At 42.8% G+C, this 21,471-nt stretch overlaps 1 protein-coding gene across 12 annotated transcripts in view; it reads left to right on the top strand.

Moving 5' to 3' along the window:
• The window catches only part of SETBP1 (SET binding protein 1), a 265,843-nt gene that overhangs the window by 45,987 nt on the left and 198,385 nt on the right, over positions 1 to 21,471 (top strand). For 5 of the 12 annotated variants that reach the window (XM_064405205.1, XM_064405204.1, XM_064405211.1 and 2 more), the window contains one exon: positions 5,627 to 5,710. The exons of 1 other annotated variant lie outside the window; for it this stretch is intronic. In XM_064405205.1, the coding sequence (XP_064261275.1) occupies positions 5,627 to 5,710 (84 nt within the window). Of the gene's footprint in view, positions 1 to 5,040; positions 5,288 to 5,626; positions 5,711 to 21,471 lie in introns of those variants that run through there. 6 more of the 12 variants (XM_064405215.1, XM_064405208.1, XM_064405212.1 and 3 more) reach the window with 3 other exon arrangements.

Here is a 21,471-nt window from a genome sequence, read left to right as displayed (position 1 = left end):
AGTAAAAACTCATGGGAAATGTGCATCAAGACCCATAGACAGCTTTAAAAATTTCAGTACTTTCTCTTCATCTACTCACATTTCACCATAAAAAAGAACTATTTTTCAAGTCTGACCTCCTCTAGCAAACCCTTCGTCTTGGGCTGTGCATCCGAGAAGGAGAAAACTTTCAAGGTCTGATTATTTTAAATGTGGCAGCTGGAAAAAAGATAATTAGGACAGGCAAATCCAAACAGTAGTTTTGCAAATGGTATTTTTCTTTTTTTTTTTCCCTCTGTATGTCTATATTATACTTTTCCACCTGCCTTCAAAGAGAAGCTGATAAAAAGGATTTGCTTGGCCTTTTTGTTGCTGAAGGGGGAGGGTGTCATTTTTGTGTAGTGCTGCGAGACAGATTCTGCAAGTGAAACTACCCCAGCAGGGGCAATCCTGCCCGGAGGGGACAACGCCAGGGACTGAAGCAGATTTTCTTTTTTTTTTCCTTTGCTCTCCTTTGTGGATTTGTTGTGCCGTGGGACCGGGTCCTTTATGGCATGTTAGGAGTGGGGTTTATGGAGCAATCAACTCCATCAGCAGTAGTGGCAATCACATAATGCTTTGGTCCTTTGTAATAGATTTTGTGTGTATGAGCTGAAAGTATGGCCAGGAGGGAAAGGGATGTGAAATGTTGTCTTTTTTTTTTTTCCCTCTTTTTTTTTTTTTTAAGTTGGAAAGAGTCTGTCTGAGTTCCTTTATGCTTTTCAGGCTCAGGGATGAGAGAGCATGTGTACGTGTGCGCGTCTGTGCCCATACAGTCGCTCAAGTGGGAAAAAACCCCGTTTGCAGTTCACACAGGAGGAATTTCTGATGGAGACAACAGTGCTAAGCAGAAAGGCACATCCTGATCTCTAGCAAGTGAGGGGCACGCTGGCGGACACACGCACACAACACATACTCTCCAGGCGCTCTGCATAATACGTGCAAAGCGCTGCCCTTTAATGAACGTAACCTATGGTGGCTGGGATGCAGCCGGCCAGACCTCACCATTAATAAACTGGGAACATTCTTCTCCTTTTTAGTCCCTTTCAATGCCAGCCCTGCGTTTTGATCTCCCTTGAATGCTGCTCCCCCTCATTTGGGGCTCCAATTCTGAGAAGATTTGGCGCATTGTTTGAGGTCGCAGGATGTCGGATTGATTTCGGAGCTTTTGTATTGACTCCGGGCTCCTGAATGAAGCTGTCATGTGTGTCTGTGGTTGGCTAGCAGGCTGTCCGGCTGCAAGCTGTGCCTTCCTTTGTTGTTTAGGCCTCATTGAGCTGAGGGAAGAGGCTCATTTCAGGGTGATTTACCACCACCCAAACACCAGCTGTCTGTTGTACTGCTGCTTGCCTCCACCTTGGATTCAGTTCTTGTTTCCCTTCCTTTCCCCCCTTCTCTCCCACTCTACCACTGTAGGCACTTGGGTACTGGTTCTTCAAAATGTGTGGATCACCCTGACAGAACAGCAAAAAAACACAACAAACACTGAATGTGTTGTTCTTCCTAATGGTGTTTATGCAGCCATGGGGAATTTTAGAGTGTGCTGTTGCAGTGCTATACATAGTCTCAAAGAATGATATCCCACGTTGGAAGGGACTCACAGAGATCATCGAGTCCAAGTCCTGGCCCTGCACAGGACAGCCCCAAGGATCACACTGGGTGCCTAAGAATTTTGTCCAAATGCTTTTTGGACTCTGGCAGACTTCAGGCCTTCTCTGGGGTGGTTCCAGTGCCCGACCACCCTCTGAGTGGTTGTGCCAGCTCCCTAGGGAAAAAGCTGCTTCCAGTATTTTCAATTGCCGTCGCTCAAAAGAGAGAAAGGCTAATGAAAACCAAGCAGGTTAGAGCCCAGCTGGACCTGCCAGCTTCTGCAAGGTGCATGGCACAGTGCTAAGCCAAGCCCACCTCTGGAGCTGAGCTTTCCAGCCACAGACTTGGAAGACAGGATCCTACTGTTAATCCCAGCCAGCACAGAGCCTGGCAGCTCCCTGGAGGCCGGCCGGTGCCATGTGCCTCGTGTCTGACTCCTTTAAGCAGGGCTGGCAGCTCCACACGGGATGGCTCTGGGCAATGCTGCAGTGATTTGTGTGTGCCCTGCACCTCCCCTGGAGCTGCTGGCGTGAAACGAGTTGTGACCGACCCTCATTTGACTTCTGGGTGATGCAGTTCAGTTTTTCTCGACCACAGGCTGTTAAAACTGGCAACTGCTCAGCTCCTGTCACCCGTGCAGCTGAGATAATTAAGCCTGTTACTATTATTACGGGTTTTTTTTTATTTTTCTGCAAACTTGGGCCAACTGCTGGAGCCCATGGTGCAAGGAGGTGGGTGAGGCCAGCCAGATTCCCTATAAGAGGCGGATAATAGGACATATGTCAGGGAGCCTTCTTGCTCTTTTTCCTTGGGAAGGGTGATGTCTGGCAGTGGATGTGAGTCAGCAGAAGGCAAAGCAATCTTCCCGGTTGGAAAACCTTGTGCCTACCTGCTTCTAAACAAGAGCACCTCATGTTATTAAAAGGCCAGGAAACATCAAAATTATTCTCAATGAATTAAGACCAGACATCTATAGCCAGTCAGATAAGGCTCCTCTCTTTGTGGTATTCTTTCTTTCCCTATAAGCATCAAGCACTGCTGGTCGAAGAAAGGAGGGAAATATTAGGAGGCAACAACCACAGCAGGATAGCCCCAGCGAGGTGTTTTAATTTCTTAACAAACTCCTTGGGCCCTGGAAACTGTAAAATAACATACAGATAAACAAACAAAAACTCACTAACCCTTAGCACCCTGTAGGGCTCTGTTTCAGATTGCTGAATAAAAGCTGAAGTTGCACATGCATGTTTAATGTAACACAAGGCGTGTGCTGTGGAAAAGCATGCTTTCCTCTAATCTGGTTCCAGACAGAAGCATCCAAACAGAAGCCCCTTTCCCTATCCCCACTGAACTGCTTGGTGTATGTGAGGAAACCCCTGAATGACAAGGCCTCCATCTGCTCTGGAACAGAGTTGCGACTGGCTGCAAATGTTGTCCATATGCTTTTTTTTTTCCCTTTTGCCTTTCAACTTAGCTGCCTAATGTTAGACACCTATCTGCAAATTAATCATCTGCTCATAAGGAGCTTTCCTAAAATAAGGTGGAGGTAGTAGCTCATTCATCCAAAGCACATTAAGAGAGGTGCATCTGCTGGAAAAAGAGGCGGGATTATTTATCCAGTGCATTGCTTTCATTTGGGTTTTCTTAGGGAATTGAAAGCCCATTCATTCTTGTAGTGCCAAAGTAAAACAAAAAATACTCTCAAGTTTTGGGTTCATATTTCCCTTGTTCTCTTGATTTTCCAGGTGGTTATGGACAACATCTTGTAATGTCTCTCTGTTAAATAAAACTGGTGATACTTCCATTTGGGCAGAAGAACATGGCCATGGTTTGCCATGACCTCAGGTGGCATTACACCCATAGAAGGGTCTAAAAATTGGAATATTTTTCCCTTGGCTTGTGGTTAAAAAAGGTTGGATTATCTTATTTGACATAACAACTTTGCAGTGGACAGTGGGACAAGCTGAGCACCAATGAGACATATGTGGATATAGTTTCCTTACCACAAGTGTATGTTTATGCCATAGCCACCCCAAGGCATCCAGTGGCTTTTTGGGAAATATGTGAGTCTTTCCTAGTTCTTGTTATAATTCCAATTTGTCTCATGCTGTGGGGTGTCTAGAAGGTAAGTCTCTGTGGTTAGAAAAAGGGGTCTCCCTGTGCCTCAATTTCCTGTCTCAAACACAGTATTAATACTCTTGCTTTAACTTAAAGTTTAAGCACTTCTGAGAAAAAAAAAAAATGCTTCAATAGATTACAGACCAGTTGTTGAAGGATTGTAGTAATTGGGCAAGAGTGAAACACCTTTGACAGATGGAAGTCACAGGCAGAGGAGGCCAGTTGGAAGTAGTGCCCTGAAAACCTCAGAGTCTGACAGCTTGTAATCAGCAGCTCAAACATGAGGCATTTTGGGTAGTTATCAGATTTGGTATCAGTACAACCTTTTCAGTGTTGTAGTTTTTTCCCAGCTTCTCTTTTGGAAGGAGGAAAAAGATAATTTCTGCACATTATCTGACCTTGCTGGGATTTGTGAGATGCTGAGCTCACCAAGAAAGAGACCTCTCCACACCTGGCAGGTTGCAGACTCCCCCAAGGCGACCAAAAGTTTATCTGCCTGTTTTTAATTCCTGCCACCAAGGGTGATCTCTCTGCTGTGCCCTGACATTGAGCAATGGCTGCAATTCCTTTTAATCATGGCCTTTCCCTTCCTCATAATTTAGGGCAGAGCACTTCCACTTGGCTAAACTCACTAACTGTGTTGGGATCTTCTTTTCTATATAAATTAATCCAGCTGAAATGTCATGACTGTTCTGCACATGAGCAGATTCTCCCTCCGTTTTCCAGCAGATGCCAAGAGTCTTTATTTTTCAACTATGGACAGCAAAAGTCTGGAAGTAGGCAATGTCTTTGTGTGCATGCCTATGGAAAAACAAGTAATTGTGATACATTTGTGAGGACTCCACTGGCTCTTTTTGACTCCATGCAGTTTAAATTCAAGCAGCATTTTTACCAGGTCTGGAATCCCAACTCCTTTCTGCCATAGTGATTTATCAAGATGTCCAGGTTTGATAAGCCACAAAAATACTTTGGTGAAGAACCAAAGTGACAAATAATCCCCAGAAAAGGACCCTGTTAGCATGAGGAACCTTGCTTCTTGGATTGTATTCAGTCAGTCTGATGGGTTTTCGACAAAAACAAAGATGTCTGAGGTCAGCTTTTCTCTCAGACTGTTGGTTGCAGGTAAAAGGAGAGTGAGTGGACTCTGTTTCATTGCAAATCTCAGTTGGTTTGAGCACCAGTCCCTGGAAGTGTCCAAGACCAGATTAGACAGAGCTTGGAGCAACCTGGTCCAGGGGAATATGTCCCTGCCCGTGGCAGGGGGTGGAACAGGGTGATCTCTAAGGTCAACATTCCAACCCAAATATTCTATGAGTCTATGTCACAGGCATTGCAGAGTCTGTACCAGCAGTGTTAGGTGAGAGGGTGTTCTTGGATCCCTGGCATGGGTTTACCAGGGCTGATGTGGACCCATTGGTCTACTGAGAGCAAGTCTCTCCTGAAGACTTTATTGTGCCAAATCTGGCCACATTAGAAACAAGTAGGCATTAAGCTGGTAAAGGTGAACAGGAAAGGTAGTGTATGAGCTTTTCCTCAAGTCACTACTGTTTGGTATTTGTATTGGGTGAGTATGCTAGATATGTTCCTGTTCATGCAAGTGTATGAAAACCATGGGTTAAAATAACATGTTTCTTTTCAGCTTTGCTTTCCCACTGTCTTTTTCCACACACCCTGCCTTCCTTCTGCCTCTGACTTCCCTAATGCTGGGATATTATCCTCTGGGGAAGCCTTCCTGGCAGATTGGGAGCTCTCCCTCTGCGAAAGTAAACCTCCCAGCAGCACAGGAAGAATCCACAGGCTTCCCTGATGCCCTTTCTTCCCCTGCTCCTGATCACAAATACAAGCCTCTTAGTCTTCAGTGGTTCAGATTGTGCTGATGTTTTTCCTTCCTTATGTCTTATAGGGAAAAGTCATTGGAGATGCAAAACTACTTATGAGTTGTGGTTGCAGAAAAGGGAAAAATTCTCAAGTGAAAGACTCAGATCAGGTCAGTCAATATGTACCTTAACTGGTGAAATCTAAGAATGTCTTAACATCTGGTGGATTTGATCTGTGTTGTTGCATATCAGAATTCCTGGACACAAACAGAGTCCTTGGCATGATTGACAATGGTACAACATTAATGTTTTTGTGTTTGTTACTTGTAGAAAAACCCTCAAGCAAGATTGGGGTTTCATTGCACTAGGAGATTTTAATTCCCTAGCCTGGCTTATTCCCATCTGGTTTATTTATTCATGAATTCTGTTTCTTTATAAGAATCCACTCCAGGCAATGCCTTTCTTAAAGAATATTACATTTCCTTGCTGGCTAAATGCATGCAACCTTTGGTCTCCTACTGTAGCTGCCTGGATGGGTGGTAGTTCATTGCATGCTTTTGTTCTGAAGTGACACCATCACAAGGGCGTTCTTTATTGGGGTTCCTCATGGCATTTGTTCACAAACCAATGGCCAGGTTTCAATATTCATTACTTGGAATGAATGGCCCCTTATTCTAAAATTGGTCAAATTGACGTTGGTGGGATCACTGGTAGGGTTCAGTAATTGCAAGTGAGATGGACTGTGCTTGGAAGAACAGCCAGCTGGTGGTCTCTTCTGTCCCCCTATCACTTGGCACTTATTCAGACTAGCCAAGTTCATCCCTGACAACTTTTTTTTTTTTTTAAGTTCTTATGGCCTCCTCTTTGTAGCTAAAGATGAGTTTGAACCTGGAGATAATTTTTTCCAAAAATGAAACAAAATTTGGTTTGAGCATAAGCATTTTATAAAATCAGGTCACCCAATGTTAAATGTGGCAGAGTGAAGCAGCTGGTCTCAGTTACCAAATAACTTTGATCTCTAATGTATCTTGAGGACAGCCTGTGACTGGGTTTAGACCTGAGGCAGATTCAAACTATGTCCATGAAGCTCCAGAAACTCCTGATAGTTTCCTGAAATGAAAAGAGATTAATTCTTAGGAAGAAAAGTGTTTTTCACCTTCAACATGCATGTTCATCAACTTTAATTAATAATAGTGTCTCAAAGCCTTGTTTTGTTAATGTTTGAGATTTGAGAACAGATCTATCGTATTTATACACCTATTCATCCATCCATGTACATGTTCTGCAGTATTCTCTGTTGTGAGGAATATTGGTCACACTTACAAATTCTTTCTAAAATTAAGTCTTTCATTGATTTGCTTTGTTTTCCTTTGTGCTTTTATTAGAATTTTCAAATCAACAAATTAATTGTCATGAGCTGTATCATCAGTTTACCATCAAGACAAGGATTCATATTACTTTTCTTTAAAAGACTAGCTTCCCATTCTTTCAAATGCAAGCTTAATATTCTTATTTTGAGGCTCTAACACATCAGGGGAAAATTAATTTAGAAATAAGCACTCTTTCTAATCTTAGTCTTTTGTATTTTGATTTACTCTGGTTGAATTACTTTAAGGAGACCAAAACACCATTAAAGCACTGGCAGCATAGATCAGAAATAAAGTTGGAACATTTTGATTGCAAAGAGGTTTTAAAAAGCACTGTCTCTAGCAAACTCTGGGTAGTAGACCTCAAACTCACAAATGGCAATATTTTAATTAGCGTGTAGGCAACAGTTTTCAGAGGGGAAAAAATATCCCATTCTCTTTGATGATATCTGGAACTGTGATAAAATATTTTTTGCATTCAGTTACTTCCTGAAATCTAATTTTTGATGCCTGATGGTGTGTTGACCATATCAGTACCTCTTTATTTTCTGTATCAACATAAACTATTGGGAAACCGCTTGCTTCAAAGGCTGTAAAGCTCATTCTTCATGCTCCTGGAAGGGTCCTGTCTATATTTCAGGGGATAGGAGGTAGATGGGATGGAAACTAGTACAGGAGGGTGGGTGGTAGTGTGCAACATTTGTCTGCAAATGCAGGACCACAGATCAGCTTATAAATTATCCCCTGGGCCTTGTAGATAAACACAGACTTCTATGGTGACATCGGCTGGGAAAGGCAAACACTTGCTGATGATTGTAGGCTAATCCTCCAGGACAATAATTGCCAGAAAACCAAGGAAGCATTTTTTTAGGAACAGCTTGTTTCACTTTGTGAAGGGGAAAAACAGTGCACTGGATTTACTTTTGTTTACAGAGTTCTACCCCTGCCTCCTGCACCCTGTCTCAGATTTGAAAGATTTACCTTCATTATTGTTATTCTTGTTGGGACCTTTTTTTTTTTTCCCCTACATTGCTTTGTGTTTCACTCTGGTGCCTCTGTAAAGTTTTGTGAAAATGCAACTTAGTTTTCATTTGCATGAATGTATGCATATGTATGTGGTTTTTATACCATTAGCTATTTAAAGGCTTGGTTTTAAAGTCACCAACTACTTTTCAGCTGAATTTTTTGTGGAAGGTGATGTTTTGCAAAGAGATCATTTTTCTTTCATTCCTTCAAGTGAATTTGGAAACTGGAAAAAAAATCCTAAACGCACTGCCCCAGCTGAACCAAATCATATCCTCATTGCCAAGGATTTAATAGACCAGCATTTCTTACTTCAGCCTGGAGAAGAAGAGACTTAGGGGAGACCTCATTGCAGTTACAACTTTCTTGTGAAGGGAAGAGGAGGGGCAGAGACTGATCTTGCCAGGACTTGAGGAAATGGCATGAAGCTGAATAAGAGGGGGTTTTGTTTGGAGATCAGGGAAAGGTTCTTCCCCCAGAGGGTGCTGGCACTGCCCAAGCTCCCCAGGGAATAATCAGAGCCCTGAGGCTGCCAGAGCTCCAGGAGAGTTTAGACACCACTCTCAGGGATGCACAGGGTGGGATTGTTGGGGTGTCTGTGCAGGGCTAAAAGTTGCACTTAATGATCTTAGTGGGACCCTTTCAACTCAGAATAGTCTGTGATTCTCCAGGATGCCTCTAGAAGCAATGGCACTCCTTGACCTGAGCCCTGTTTTCCTGAGTTTGGCAAAGACACCAACTATCTGCATGGTATTTTCCATGTTGCAAGTCACTAGTGTGTAAAATCTGGACCTGTCAAGGGCAGAAGTCCAAATGGGCTTAGACGGGGCTGGGATTTCACAACAGGCACAAGGAGCCCAACCTTCCTGTTGGATTTGCACCAGACCAGGAGAGGGACTGGTGGTCTGTGTTCTGCGTCCTCCCAGTCCAAATCAAACCCTGCATGATGATGTGGTAGGTTAAACAGTGCAATATAAATCCCACCAAAGCTTTCAAATCCTCTAAGGGAATAGAGCTGAGTGCTCTGAAGAACTAGAATAGCATCCCCCATGGATGGTCTCAAACAAGCTTTGGGTCAGTGAAGCAAGATGATGGAGAGGAGTTCCCAGATAAGGTCACCTCTTGCAAGCAAAACCCCCATATCCTTGTCTGCCTTTGGCACCATTGCTTGTTGTTTGTGTGCTTTGTGGGAGTAAAATTTATCCATGCTCTGAGGCCCAGAGCCAAGTCTCTGCACCACAAGCATCCTGCTGTAATTGTAAGGTTCATATATGCCCTTTGCAGTGCTTATTAGATTCCCATTAGTTTATGCTTCCCCATAATGTTATAAAGTTATAATGTTCCTTATTATTTGAGATGTATTGTTGTTTATGAATGACAGTCCTGGACTAGGATTTCCTTGTGCCAAGTAGCATACTAACATAAAGAAGGAAGGATGTTTCCCAGGGAGCAATTTCATTTGTGTGCTTTCTGAGGAAAACAAAAATGCAATTTAAGAACAGGAGGGAAATGTGTGGGTGGGCAAATAATGTGCATATTAGAGTTATGCATAAGGTTAAGAGCCAGAAGTAGCAGAGTGCACCATATCCTCAGCACGTGCAACTTTCCCTACTGAGGGTTTAGTTTTATTTGCTTTCCATTGCTTCTCCCAAAAGGTGGGTGACTGCTTTTATACTTTGATTTGCAGTCGTTGTTGTAGGGTTTTTTTTCCTTTTTTCCCCCCTCTTTGCTTAACTTTTCTGGTGGTTCCTGTGAGATCAAGTGTTACTGAGAAGTCAGATCCCCTTTTCCTTCCCTGTGTTTGGTCTTGGTTTTAATATGACAAACATGTGCCTGCTCTGGAAATGGTATCCATGCTGCAGAGTAATTATTTAGTGAATGGTGGATCCAGTTCATGTTGGCAAGGATCAGATTAATCATTATTAATCATGACCCCTCCGACAGTAACCTCATCCTTTGCCTAAGTGCTGCTCTTTATTAAGAAGTAAAAGCTATTAGAGAATGGCTGAGCCACTGCTTTCGTTGCACCAGCACAGGGCTCGGGACTTCTGGCAGGAGGCAGAGGAACTCAGTTCAAAGCTAAAAATAGATTCACATGGCCCATGTTCCAGAAATGAAATAGGCAGCTTCCCCTGTGGGTTGCTTCGGCCTCGTCTGAGTGTCCTCCTTTCCCCTGAAGCCTCACGAGATTTTGACTCTTTCCAAAGGTTGAACTCAGTGTTAGGGATTAAATAATCTCTCTCAGACCTTTTTTGTTTGTCTGCTAATTTGTTTTTCTTTTCAAACTGAAGTCGATTTCAGTGTAATCTAATGCATGTGCAGTCCTTGCAAGGATAGGATTTTAAGATCCACTTTAAGATCCTGGTTGCAGCAGGATTCAACAGCTGGTGAGACTAAGCAAGAGCTTAGCTCCCTGGGACTTCAGTTGCACCAAGCAGAGCCTAAATCAAGGATTCTTTGAGGATTTCTGGATTCCTTGAAGAAAGCACTGCACTGTTGAGGTGAGGCATGCAGTGATGTTCATCTTGTGCAAAACAGCTGTGAGAAGTCAAACTTCTCTCTCCAAGTCACTGGGCTGTAGTTTGCAGAATTATATAGATATATATATATATGTCAGAACAGAGCTTTCAGTCACCAGAGGTCTTCTGAGAGTAAACAGTTGTTTAATTTATAATTATTTTGGTTTCCCTGGCAGTTTCATGTTCTTTTTTAAGAGGTGAGGCAGTGTTATCCATTGATGTTGTTATTGTTTCAGCAAAAGCACAATGACTTAAGTACTGGATTGAAACCAATCTCCACAACCTTCTCACCCCACAAAGTCCACCTTAATTACTTTTTAAAATGTTTTCACTGGCTGTGTGGAATTCAGGACAATATCCTTTAGGACAGAAAAGGAAAGGAAAACATCTTTTGTCTCCATCTAGCTCTTCATTACCTGGCTGGTAGCAGTAGAAAATTGGAGCAAACCTGCCATGTTATTTTGATCTTTGCCAAAGTTGTTGTGGGAATAACACTGTTCATTGCTTGAAGGAATTTATAGAAGAATAAAAGTAACAGCAAAGATGAATGACATTACCAACACAAACTGTCTGGTAAGCTGCTGTGAAATTTTACATGTTCAGGGCTACTGATAATTTCCCATCTTAAAAAAACAGGGTAGGAGGTTGTAGGAGAGGAGGGTGAAATGTGTGTAAAATAAACCCTCCTCTTTAAATAGCTAACTGTCCTGGGCTGAATTGTGTCAGAGCTAAGTTCCTTTGGCAGCCAGCACTGTTATATCTGCTGAGGGCATAGCAGAGGACTGAGATCAAATTTTGGAGAATCTGCCTTAGCCTTGCTGGCTCTCCCTTACATTTCTTCCACTTGTTAGCAAGAAATGCACTGAGGCATGAAATGAAGGAGTGCAAAGGCTCCTGTACTTCATCTGAGAAAATCTGGATCACACCCCCTCAGTTAATGTTTCTCTCAGCTAAAAGAAATAAGAGTAATAAAAATAAGTTAAAGCATTGGCTAACTTGGAATTACATGGGTGGAATGAAGCAAGAGGAGAGAATTGTAGGAGTGAGTGTGTGTTGTCCACCATCTCCTGTGCCCACATTTATGGCAGAGTTTGAATCTCTGGTTGAAAAAATAATTGGATTCTGCACAAGTTATAAAGACCTAAACCAAGTAAAATTTAAAGAGAAAGGCTGTTAAATGTCTGTGGTATCTGGGCAGTAAAGGGCTTTTAAAAATACTTTGCTGGTATAATAAAGCAGGGTAGAAGATCATACAATCATACAAAGAACTTGGAACTGCAGGAAAGTGTTCCAGCCACTGAGAACTCATAGAAGTGTTATATATAGCACCACTGATAAACACATCCCTTTTGGATCTGGTGCCTATTAAAAGCAACCTTATACCTCTGTCATTACACTTATCTAACCAATTAAATTTTTAGTGTTCAAAATACTCATGCAATACTTGTGCATCTTGTTCTTCCTGCCACGTCAGAGTGTTTCACCCTTCCATGACACAGGTGTTGCCCTTAGCAAGTCGGATCACCTTCGCTTATCCATTCACTTGCTGCTGGTGGTGCTCTGAGGGGAAAAAAGTTTCACTTGGTGAACCAAAATTCTGCAGAAAATTTAATCTCAGAAACGTTTTATAAAGCTGGAATCCTATCTGTGGGATCTGGCTGTGGACTAGAGGTGTTTGGACAACAGATGCCTCAGATGCCTTTTCTCAGGTCCTCCCAATTTCATACAGCAGTTGTGTTCAGGTAATTGCTGGATCTGCTGCTGAGCATCTGAATTCCTGGTGGCTGGGAAAGTTTTTTAGTTTCATTCATCTGTTGGGAATGGAGGCTGGGTGGATTAGTCCCCATTCTTTGGATTTCTGTAAGTTTTGCAGTGATAGTATTATGAAAGAAATTTCCTAAATGTAAACCCCTGAACAAAAGAGATTGAAGTTATGGGTGTCCTCTGCAAGTTCAGCTGTGGTAGATTTGTCTTGCAGTGGGTTACACCTCCCTTCACACAATGCCATTTGTAAGCTGACATTTCTAATGACCTTTTATAATCACCTATTTCCTTTTCTCACTCATTTTATGAATAGTCTTGTACTCACTTCAAGAGTTTTCCGCCTTATGGTCTCCTCTTACTGTTCATATTAATTTCAGAGTGGGTTGGGCTTCCTGTAAAGTGTAGCACAGTGTAGACTGAAGTTCAATAGAACCTTTCCTTTCTACTGGAAAAGAGAGACCAAAAAACTCATAGTCCCCTTTCTTTTTGTTGCAGCAAAGGCTTCAGAAGTGCAGTCAGTAAATTGCCTTTTTTCTTTTTCTTTTAAGACCCTTCTGAATGTGAGCATTAACACAGTGCCCTGCCCCTGTTCAAGACGTAAAGATTGGGGCTCTGACCTTTTCTAGTGAGTGATGATCCCCTTGCACTTTCCCTCCTGAGCTGGAGCTGGTGATGATGTTTTGTCCAGGCTCTTATTCAGGATATGCTTTCAGCCAACTTTACTTGACCCTCTGCCTTCAGTGGGACATATAATTCTGGACTTCCTGCCCTAAATTGCTGTGTACTTCCACCTTGCATTGATGGGTCCTTTGTTCCACCTTGGAGGCAGGTTCATTTTGGTGCTGGATGAAGGGAAGCTGTACTATTTTGAAAATCAATTTGAAAGCCCTCTGAATGAAAAGTGTTGCTAACATGAAAAATATTATTGTTATCAATTGTCATCCCTGGCCTCAAATGCTGAATTTGAAAGGGTCATTTATACTCCTCAAAGGCAAACATGTACCAGCGTGTTAAAAGAGAGCTAAAGCAGCTGAAGAAAATGCTGTGCTGTGGAACTTAGGCTTTGAAATCCTAGGGAGAATTAATAACTGTTTTGTTGTTTTCACTGATCTCACTGCATAGATGGGGAGGGAAAGAGTGATCCCATACCCTCTGCCTTAGCAGCTTACCTGCTGTCAGGAGACTCAGCCAAGGCAGGAACAGCATGCAGATGTATGAGGAAAAGAGCTGGACAAAGATTTGGACTTGCCCATTTGATAATTATATAAGAAGGACTATTTTCCTCATTATTCTCTGCTTTTCTGGCTGCCTCTTATGGAATCACAGAATCATAGAACTTTAAGGGGTTGGAATGGATATTAGAGACCATCCACTCCCTACCACGGGCAGGGACCTCCCACCAGACCAGGCTGCTCAAGGTCTTATCCAACCTGGCTTTGAGAACTGCCAGGGCTGGGGCATCCACAGCCTCCCTGGGTGATCTGTGCCAGTGTCTCACAGTAAAAATTTTCTTCCTGATAGCTAACCTAAATTTCTTGTTTTACAACTTTACTCCTTTACTCCTTGTGCTATCACTGCAGTTCCTGCAGAAGACCCCCTGTCCAGGGGCCCCCCTCACATACGGGAATGTTGCTATGAGGTCTCCACACAACTTTCTCTTCTCCAGGCTGAACAGCCCCACCTCTGCTGCCTTTCCCACTCTGTCATGTTACCCTTAGCAGATGCCAGCATGTGAAGACACCACGGCAGGGTCAGCCTCAGCCAGCCACCTTTTGGATGACAGATGCCATGTGAATCCCGATCCCATCTCCTCTGAGGTTCATGCAAACTGAGCAGCCCGCTCAGAGCTGCTGGGAGCTGTGAGGTGCAAGGGAAGTGCAAAGGCTTTGTGGAGGGTGGCAGATGGAGAGCAGGACCTGCCTTGTTGGTTGGAGTGTTGTGCTTGAAGCTTTGTGGAGCGCTTCACGCCTGTCTCAGTCAGGATGGGTGCAACATGCAACCCTAGCAGAATGGTGGCAGGTTGCACCCTCCTTTCACTGACATTGTACCAGTGTCAATGTCAGGACGATGAAATTCAGGTCCTATATTTCAGCAGGTCATCTGTCTGGAATTGAACCCAATATGTTTGCTCTGCATTCAGCAAATATTTGGTTCTAACACTGGTTATACATGGAAAATGCATTCAGTTAAATTTTCCATCAGCTCTGGCTCTTGGGGAGCTTGTCCTGCTGTTGGGTTGACCATGGTGGGGGGAACATTTTGCATTGCTCCATCCAAATACTCCTTTGTTCTTTATGTCCTTTTACTCCCTACTATATCCCACTTCATGGGTTTCTTGATCTTGCACATGAGTCTGGTTTGGTAAGTGACAGTAGATACGTGTGTACCTTGGGTTTAAAGTCTCCTCATATAGGCCAAATCAGTTTTTTTAAACTTTCCCTCCTGGAAACCACTCAGAAAGCTCTGAGTCAAATAGAACTGTAACCAAAGTGGTCTTTGTAGAAGTAAAAAAAAAAAATCCCTCGTGCAGGGGAGAAATAATTCAAGCTTTAAAGTCGGTGGAAAAAGAGTAGGTTCAGTGCCTATGGAGTTGGCTCACCCTTCAGAGATGCTGAGTCTGTCACAGGTTTCCCACACAACCAATCATGATTTAATTCCTGGGAAACCTCAGCTCTCTTATAAAGGAAGCAGTGAAAGCAGCACTGATATCCTTCATGTTAAAGGCTGGGGAGTACTTGGATATTGGCATGGGGTAGGGATTGCCTGAGGTAGGTTAACTCTAGCTTGCAATATAGTACAGCTCCTACTAGCCTCATGACAGAGGGATGTTTTATTCTTTTTCTTTTTATGTTGTATCTTAAAAAGAAACAGACAAAATTGTGATCTAAAGTAGCTGGAAAAGAAAAAAAAAAGAAAAAACAACCCAAAAAGCCATATGATTCGCTGCAGGAATAAATCCCCTTGGCAACTGGTCCCAGCCTGGAGAATATATTCACAGCTGGGTTATAAACCCTCAGAACCAGCCAACATAACCTTAACTAACACAACATTACTAAGGCACTGCTGTAATAGGATCATTCTGCTATGGCTCCTGGGCATGTTTTAAGTGTCATCAATTTAGTCTACAACTGGAGGCTGTTAAGTGCAAAACCATTTTAGCAACTGCATCTTACATGCAGGAATGATTGAATATTAATGGCTTTTCTTTTGTTGAGGAAAAACACAGAGAGGAAAAGTGAAAATCCACAGGAAACCTCACTGTCTGTCCTTGAGTAGTGAAGTTCATTTTTGGAAGACAGCAGGATCAATCTAGCAGCTGAGTATTGGAGTGGGAGGCCAGGAAATTGACTCTCATTCTCCAGCACTGATCTCCTGTACAAACTCAGCCAAGTTATTTCACCTTAGTTTTCCTTCTCAGTCTTATCTCTCCAAGGAATTATTTGACAGAGTAGTTATTCCACTCCCTTTTTGGAATGAATTAGACTCCACCTGCACAACACTGAGAGCAAACAGGAAAAAGCTATGAGGAATGCAGCCAGGTGTTTTGTCCCACCAAATATGCCCATCTTGGCTATTTTGGTAGTAGAGGTTAAGCACTTTAAAAAGAGCTCAAAATGTTTTGCAACTGAGTGGGAAATATGTTTGCCTCACCTCAAAGCTGGGGTCAGAATAGATGATAAAATTAACTTTGCCAACCTATGTGCTCTTCAGTACTCACTGAGCTGCTCCATCTTTTACCATGTCATGTGTTGGTCGGGGGAAAACAAAAGTTTTCATTTGGATATGCATACTTGTGTTGTCTGCAGTGCTGTGGGGCAAGACTTGTGTGAGTATCCTGAGGCTGCCTGAATATCTTTGTGAACAAGATGACAAGGAGGTGGTAACCACTTTACACAAATTTTGCATTACCTGGTGCAACAAAGTTGGAGCTGTTGCAGGATTTTTGCACAGGAGTGGTTGGACTTTAGATGACTGACTGAATGAGGTGTTGTCAAGGCACTGACACTGTTGGGAATAAAGGATAGCTTGAACACTGGCTATCCTCATAAAGAAGTTAATTGAAATCTCTCTCTCAACATCCTCCCAGCAGGTCAGTGGTTGTGCTTAGAAAACAAGGGAATGAATGAATATCATAATATCTGTTGCAAAAGCTTTTGTGTTCTCTTTTTATCATTGTCAAATCATGCTGAAGAGGCTGCAAGGTGAAGAAACTCTCAAGCTGCATTTTCAAGAAGCTGTTAGGATGAAGACAGAGCATTTCAAAATCAATACTGAAGCTTGAGATCCAAAGAGCAAAAGGGAGAGTCATTATAAGCTGCTTTGCTTCTCATCTCTAATTCCCCATATTCATAACTTAAGCCCTGTCATTTGGATTTATCCTCTGTGGCCTGCAGTGACACCAGGAAAAGTCCTCCTTTTTAATTCTGTGGCAAAAAAATAGCAACACTGCAGGGTAGGATCATATATCCCCCCAGAAGTTTAGGGCTTAAATGTTTCATGTTGGGCACCAGATTTTGCCATGTCCTGCCCCTCCCGATAGTCTCCCTCCTCCTTCCTCTGCTGTTATGCATCAATCATCCTCTTTCCTAGAGGCTGGGATACAAATGTAATCCCAGAGAGAAGGGATACTGATACAGCCAGTCCTGCACATGACTGTTGCTCTGTCCTTGGAGATGCCATCGCTAAATCTAATGACAGGATTTTGCTGATGGGAGTGTTTCAGCTGGGCTGGAGAAAGCAACAGAAGCAAGTAATCTAAGAACCCAGCTTTGCCATTTCTGGGAGCTCTGTTCTATCTCCATTCACTTCTCTAAGTGGCTCTCTAAACTTCTCTTTCCTTTATTACTTCTTAGTTTCTCTTATCTTGGCACTTATAACATCATAAAAATTTCCCTCACTGGTAATATTTTTAATTATGGCCTGGAAATGAACCTTAGATCTGACTCAGCCAACCCAACCAAACAATTCATAGCACATAAAGGTTTGGTGTTGAATTAAGTAATTATTTTAAAATAATTAGGATTCCTGTAGAGTTTGTTTGGACAAAATACCACAACCTCAAATGCTGTTCTGTTTAGAGGCCTTCAGAAGGGCTGCTGGGGTTTGTTGGGATTTTCTTTTGGTTTGGATCTCAGAAATGTGTTTAGAGGAGGGGATGTTGCCTCTGGAAAAATCCCAGCACGTATATTCAGGAGAAGCTGCTGAACCATGGCTGACTTACACAAAGTCCAGGCAGTCAGTGACAGGTTGTTCCAGCAGCACAGTCTTCCTGCTCCTGTGTTTGTTGAACCAGACTTGAGATCACATTATATTCTGCTGGTAAATTTGGGAATGGACTTTGGTGGGAGCCCAGCACTCTCTCATTTGCTAAGCCCTTCATAAACCCTACTACTACTTTTTCTAACTCCCCTCTGGACTTTGAATTACACTGCAGTGAGCATAACACACGTGAGTAAGAGCTTGAGGTCTTTCTCACTTGGGTGGTCCTATTAAAAAGACCAGGTTTGCTGTCTTGGCTCCAGAGCCATTCCAAACACCACTGCTATTTTTCTTCCCCCAGCATTTCTTTCACCTGCCTTTTTTTTCTTCTTTTTCTTTTTTTTTATTTTATTTTTCCATGCCAAATCTATTAATATGTGTTTTAACCAGTTAACTTTGGAATCAAAATATTAACTGCATAAGAGGCAGGTTTATAAAATATGTATTGGAGCAGGGAACATAAAATGCCCCCAATTTCATAGCAGAAAAAAAAATGTATAAAGTGCTGAGTGAAAATTGAGAAGGATCTAACTCAAGTCTTTGAAAATCACTGCCAGTTCCTATATGCTGTATTTATTTTGACTTGGAAGGCTCAATCCAGTCCAGATGAGGTCATTTGGTTGGGAGAACATGTGTCCATGCAGAGCCAGGAGGCAGGGAATCCTGGAGGATGCTCTGGCTGCAGGGCACTGAGCTGCCAGGGTGCAGGGCAGGCAGACCATCTGTGTGTTGATCCTGGCATCAGAGCATGGCTCTGGGATGGAGGTGTTGTAATCTTCCAGTTGATTTCTTTTTAAGGCAGGCAGGACAGTGTAGCTTTTGTGTCCTCAGCTGTTTGCTGTTTGATGGGGTAAGTAGAGGCAAAGTTTGATGTGCTCTAATAACCTGGGGACAGAGGAGTATATTTAGTTAGGGGACTCTTTGGTTACTTGTTCATATGACTTCATGCAACAAAGAGCTTGTTATTTTGTTTGCCCAGCTTTATCTTCGAGCTTGTCATGTTTAACCCTTGCCCTCTCAGCACCTGATACCTGCTCAGCACCATTTTACTTTCTCCTCCTTCTGCACCTTCATCTTCCCTTGCTCCTCTCACCAACCTGGATCAGTATCTGGGCCATTTGTGTCTATCTAAGAAATGTCACTTTTTTTCTCTGGGAGCTCCATCTCTGCTGCTCAGTGCTCCATCCCAGCAGGTGGGGAATGTCCTGTGTCCTCCCCATGAAGCCTTGTCTGTCCTGCTGCCCCTCTCCCCACCTTCCTGCCAGCAGCCTGTTTGCCAGCACTTTGCACGAGGAAGCTGCTTCTATAAAAATAAACTGTGCTGAAATCTGAGAGAGAAGCCATGCCAGCCTCACACTTCATTATTGGTAATGTCAGCCTATTTGATTCCCATTTGCAAACAGTAGCCTGCATATGTTCTTCACCGTGTACCCCATCTCCCTGTGTCTTATTCTGTGAAAATTCAGATTCCCCATGCATGTTGCAAAGTCTGCTTTGTAGTTTGCTTGCTCTGGGCCACAGACACCCCTGCTTCACAATTACCGTGTGGAAAAAGCCTGTTAAGTCACTGATTTAATTGCCTGGTTACTCAGGACTAACACAAGGTTGCCATCTGCAACAGGCTTGAGTCTCTTCTCCCACCTCCTCTACCTTTATAAGATTTTACTCCTCGCAGCTGGCTTTTATTGCTGATTTACAGCAGAAAAAGCCAGCAGAGACAGACCTGTATTTCCTGTTTTTAACCCCAATGTGCACTGCCATATGGGCATTGCTTGGAGAGGGCTGGATGTGCAAACAACACTCCTGCACCTCCAACATTGCCTGGCTGTTATGGTGTCTGCCTGGGTTGAGGACATAGGATGAAACTTGATTTTCCAGGAGAGGTCTCTATTGGAAAAAAACAGAAAAAAAAAAAGGAAAAGGGTGAAGAGGGAGAAGTAAGACAAACCAGGCTTTTTATCAGTAGGGTAAGCACTGCATTGCTGCCCTCAAAACCCCAAACCCTGAGTTGCAGGTCCATGTCCCCACACAGGGATGAGCTCTCAGATGGGTCCAACAAGTGCTGGCAGCAACAAGGGGCCCCCAGTAAAGCTCAGGGAGGGGGGATGTACCCAGAGCTTGAGGAGGAGATGCCTGTATTGACTTTCACTCGATTTACTGGAGCAATTGAGTTTGTCAGTGAAATGTGAGAGGGGCTCAATCAGCTGTCACACTGAGACACTCCTGTCACTACTGTCAATAGCTTCGAGTTTCTGATCCTTTCTCAGATTAGCTCTGTGCCAGAACATCAAATGAAAAGCTGTTTGGGGCATGGGGAGGGGAGAAACTCTGAGCAGTTATCTAGGAATCAGTTTACAGACTTCAAAGCACTGCCAGGTTTATTCTGATGGCCTATAGCAATGTGCTGGGATCCTTAATGCATTTTCAGTGTAATGTAGACTCGGGTCTTCAGCCCCATGTTCACTCATGGACTGGGAGGCAGGAATGGAAGAAAAAGGAAGGTCTCCCTCCCAGTGAACCCAAATGGCATGCAAATGGCCTGCCTCCTCTGGAAGAACTGCTCTTTAGCTTGATGGAATAGGTTGCTGTTCTTACCTTTCATCCTGAAGGACTCTGTGCTTCTCCCAGCACCAAATGGAGACTTTTTCTGGCAAAGATGGGTTATGTAAAGGCATCACCCCCAACAATAGGACAGGAGTGAAAGTAAGTGGGACAGATTTGCCAAGCAGAAAAAATGAAGGGAAAGAGAGGGGGGTTTAGCTAACCCATCTGAGCAGTTTTTAACAGTGCTGGCTCTCAAGTATGTACCTTTCTGTATCTGTAGCATGGTAAAAGCTTTGTAGTCCATGAAGTTCTTCCAAGACCTTTTCCTTGAAGTTTCACTGGTAGGATCTGAGACAGCCTTTTTACTGAGAATCTTTCTATCATAAGTCAATATGAATGAATGAATGAATGTATATGTCTCTTTTTGTAGGAAGAATAGGCCATCAGGAGACTTCTTTAAAAAATACTTCAAGGATTTGAGAACTCTCTTTTCTCTGTTCACACTAAAACAGCTTATGGCAAGGTGAACTCACCATTTGCACAGAAGCCAAGAGGGTAATGCTAATCCTATTACAAAAATAATCTACCACCAAAAAATAATAATAGTAGGGGTGGAGAAGGAATCCTTTTTAGGCCAATTCTCTGAGTAATTCCTGTGAATTTACTCTTTTCTTCTTAGGGTTGTAATGTTAAACATTTTGCTATCAATATATGAGTTACAAAAATTACTGTTTTCCTTTCACATTCCTAAAGAAATTAAAGAAGAGAAAAGCTACATTCTAACATTATTGATATAGGGTTTTGTCCTTTAGAGAATTCTTCTCTTTTTTAATAAATGTTGTCTCAGAGTGAGGCAGGGTCCATAGACAAGGTTATCCAAGTACAGCACCAATCTAGATTTTTTCCCTTGAATGTAATTTTAAAATTTCCATTTTTTCCCTTGTCACTCATATCCATTAGCAAGTTTCCTTTGACTTCAAAACATTAAAAAAATTTAATCTGTTCCTCATTCAAGATCACCACTATCCTTCCCATGCAGAAAGTGGAACTGCATTCCACTGCTTAATATTTAAACAACTCTCTGTCCAGAGCAAGTTATACCTTCTCTCCTACTTGAAAAAAACTCAAAAGTGGCCCAGTTCAGAGTGTGATCTTTAATACCAGAGGGAACCCTGCTTGATTCTCTTGGTTTCATTAATGTGAAAAGGCCATGGAGAAGTATGCTAAAGGCATTAGAAAGGGGAAAAAAAACCCTCACCACATTCTCCTTACAGAGTATTTCAAAACGAATGCTGGATACATACCTTTCCTTGACCTTTTCCTTAGATTAGTGCTATAGGCAGCTGTTGTGCTTGTATTACACATTCCAGTGCAGGGACTGAATCTCCAGCAAGGTAGAGGGGGGTTTGCCATGTGTGTGTGTATGTGTGTGTACACGTGCGTGTGTTTGTTACT

Source organism: Passer domesticus, chromosome Z (genome assembly GCF_036417665.1).
Source record: "Passer domesticus isolate bPasDom1 chromosome Z, bPasDom1.hap1, whole genome shotgun sequence".
NCBI lineage: Eukaryota > Metazoa > Chordata > Aves > Passeriformes > Passeridae > Passer > Passer domesticus.
The sequence above is the reverse complement of the archived record's forward strand: the minus strand, read 5'-3'. Positions and strand labels throughout refer to the sequence as shown.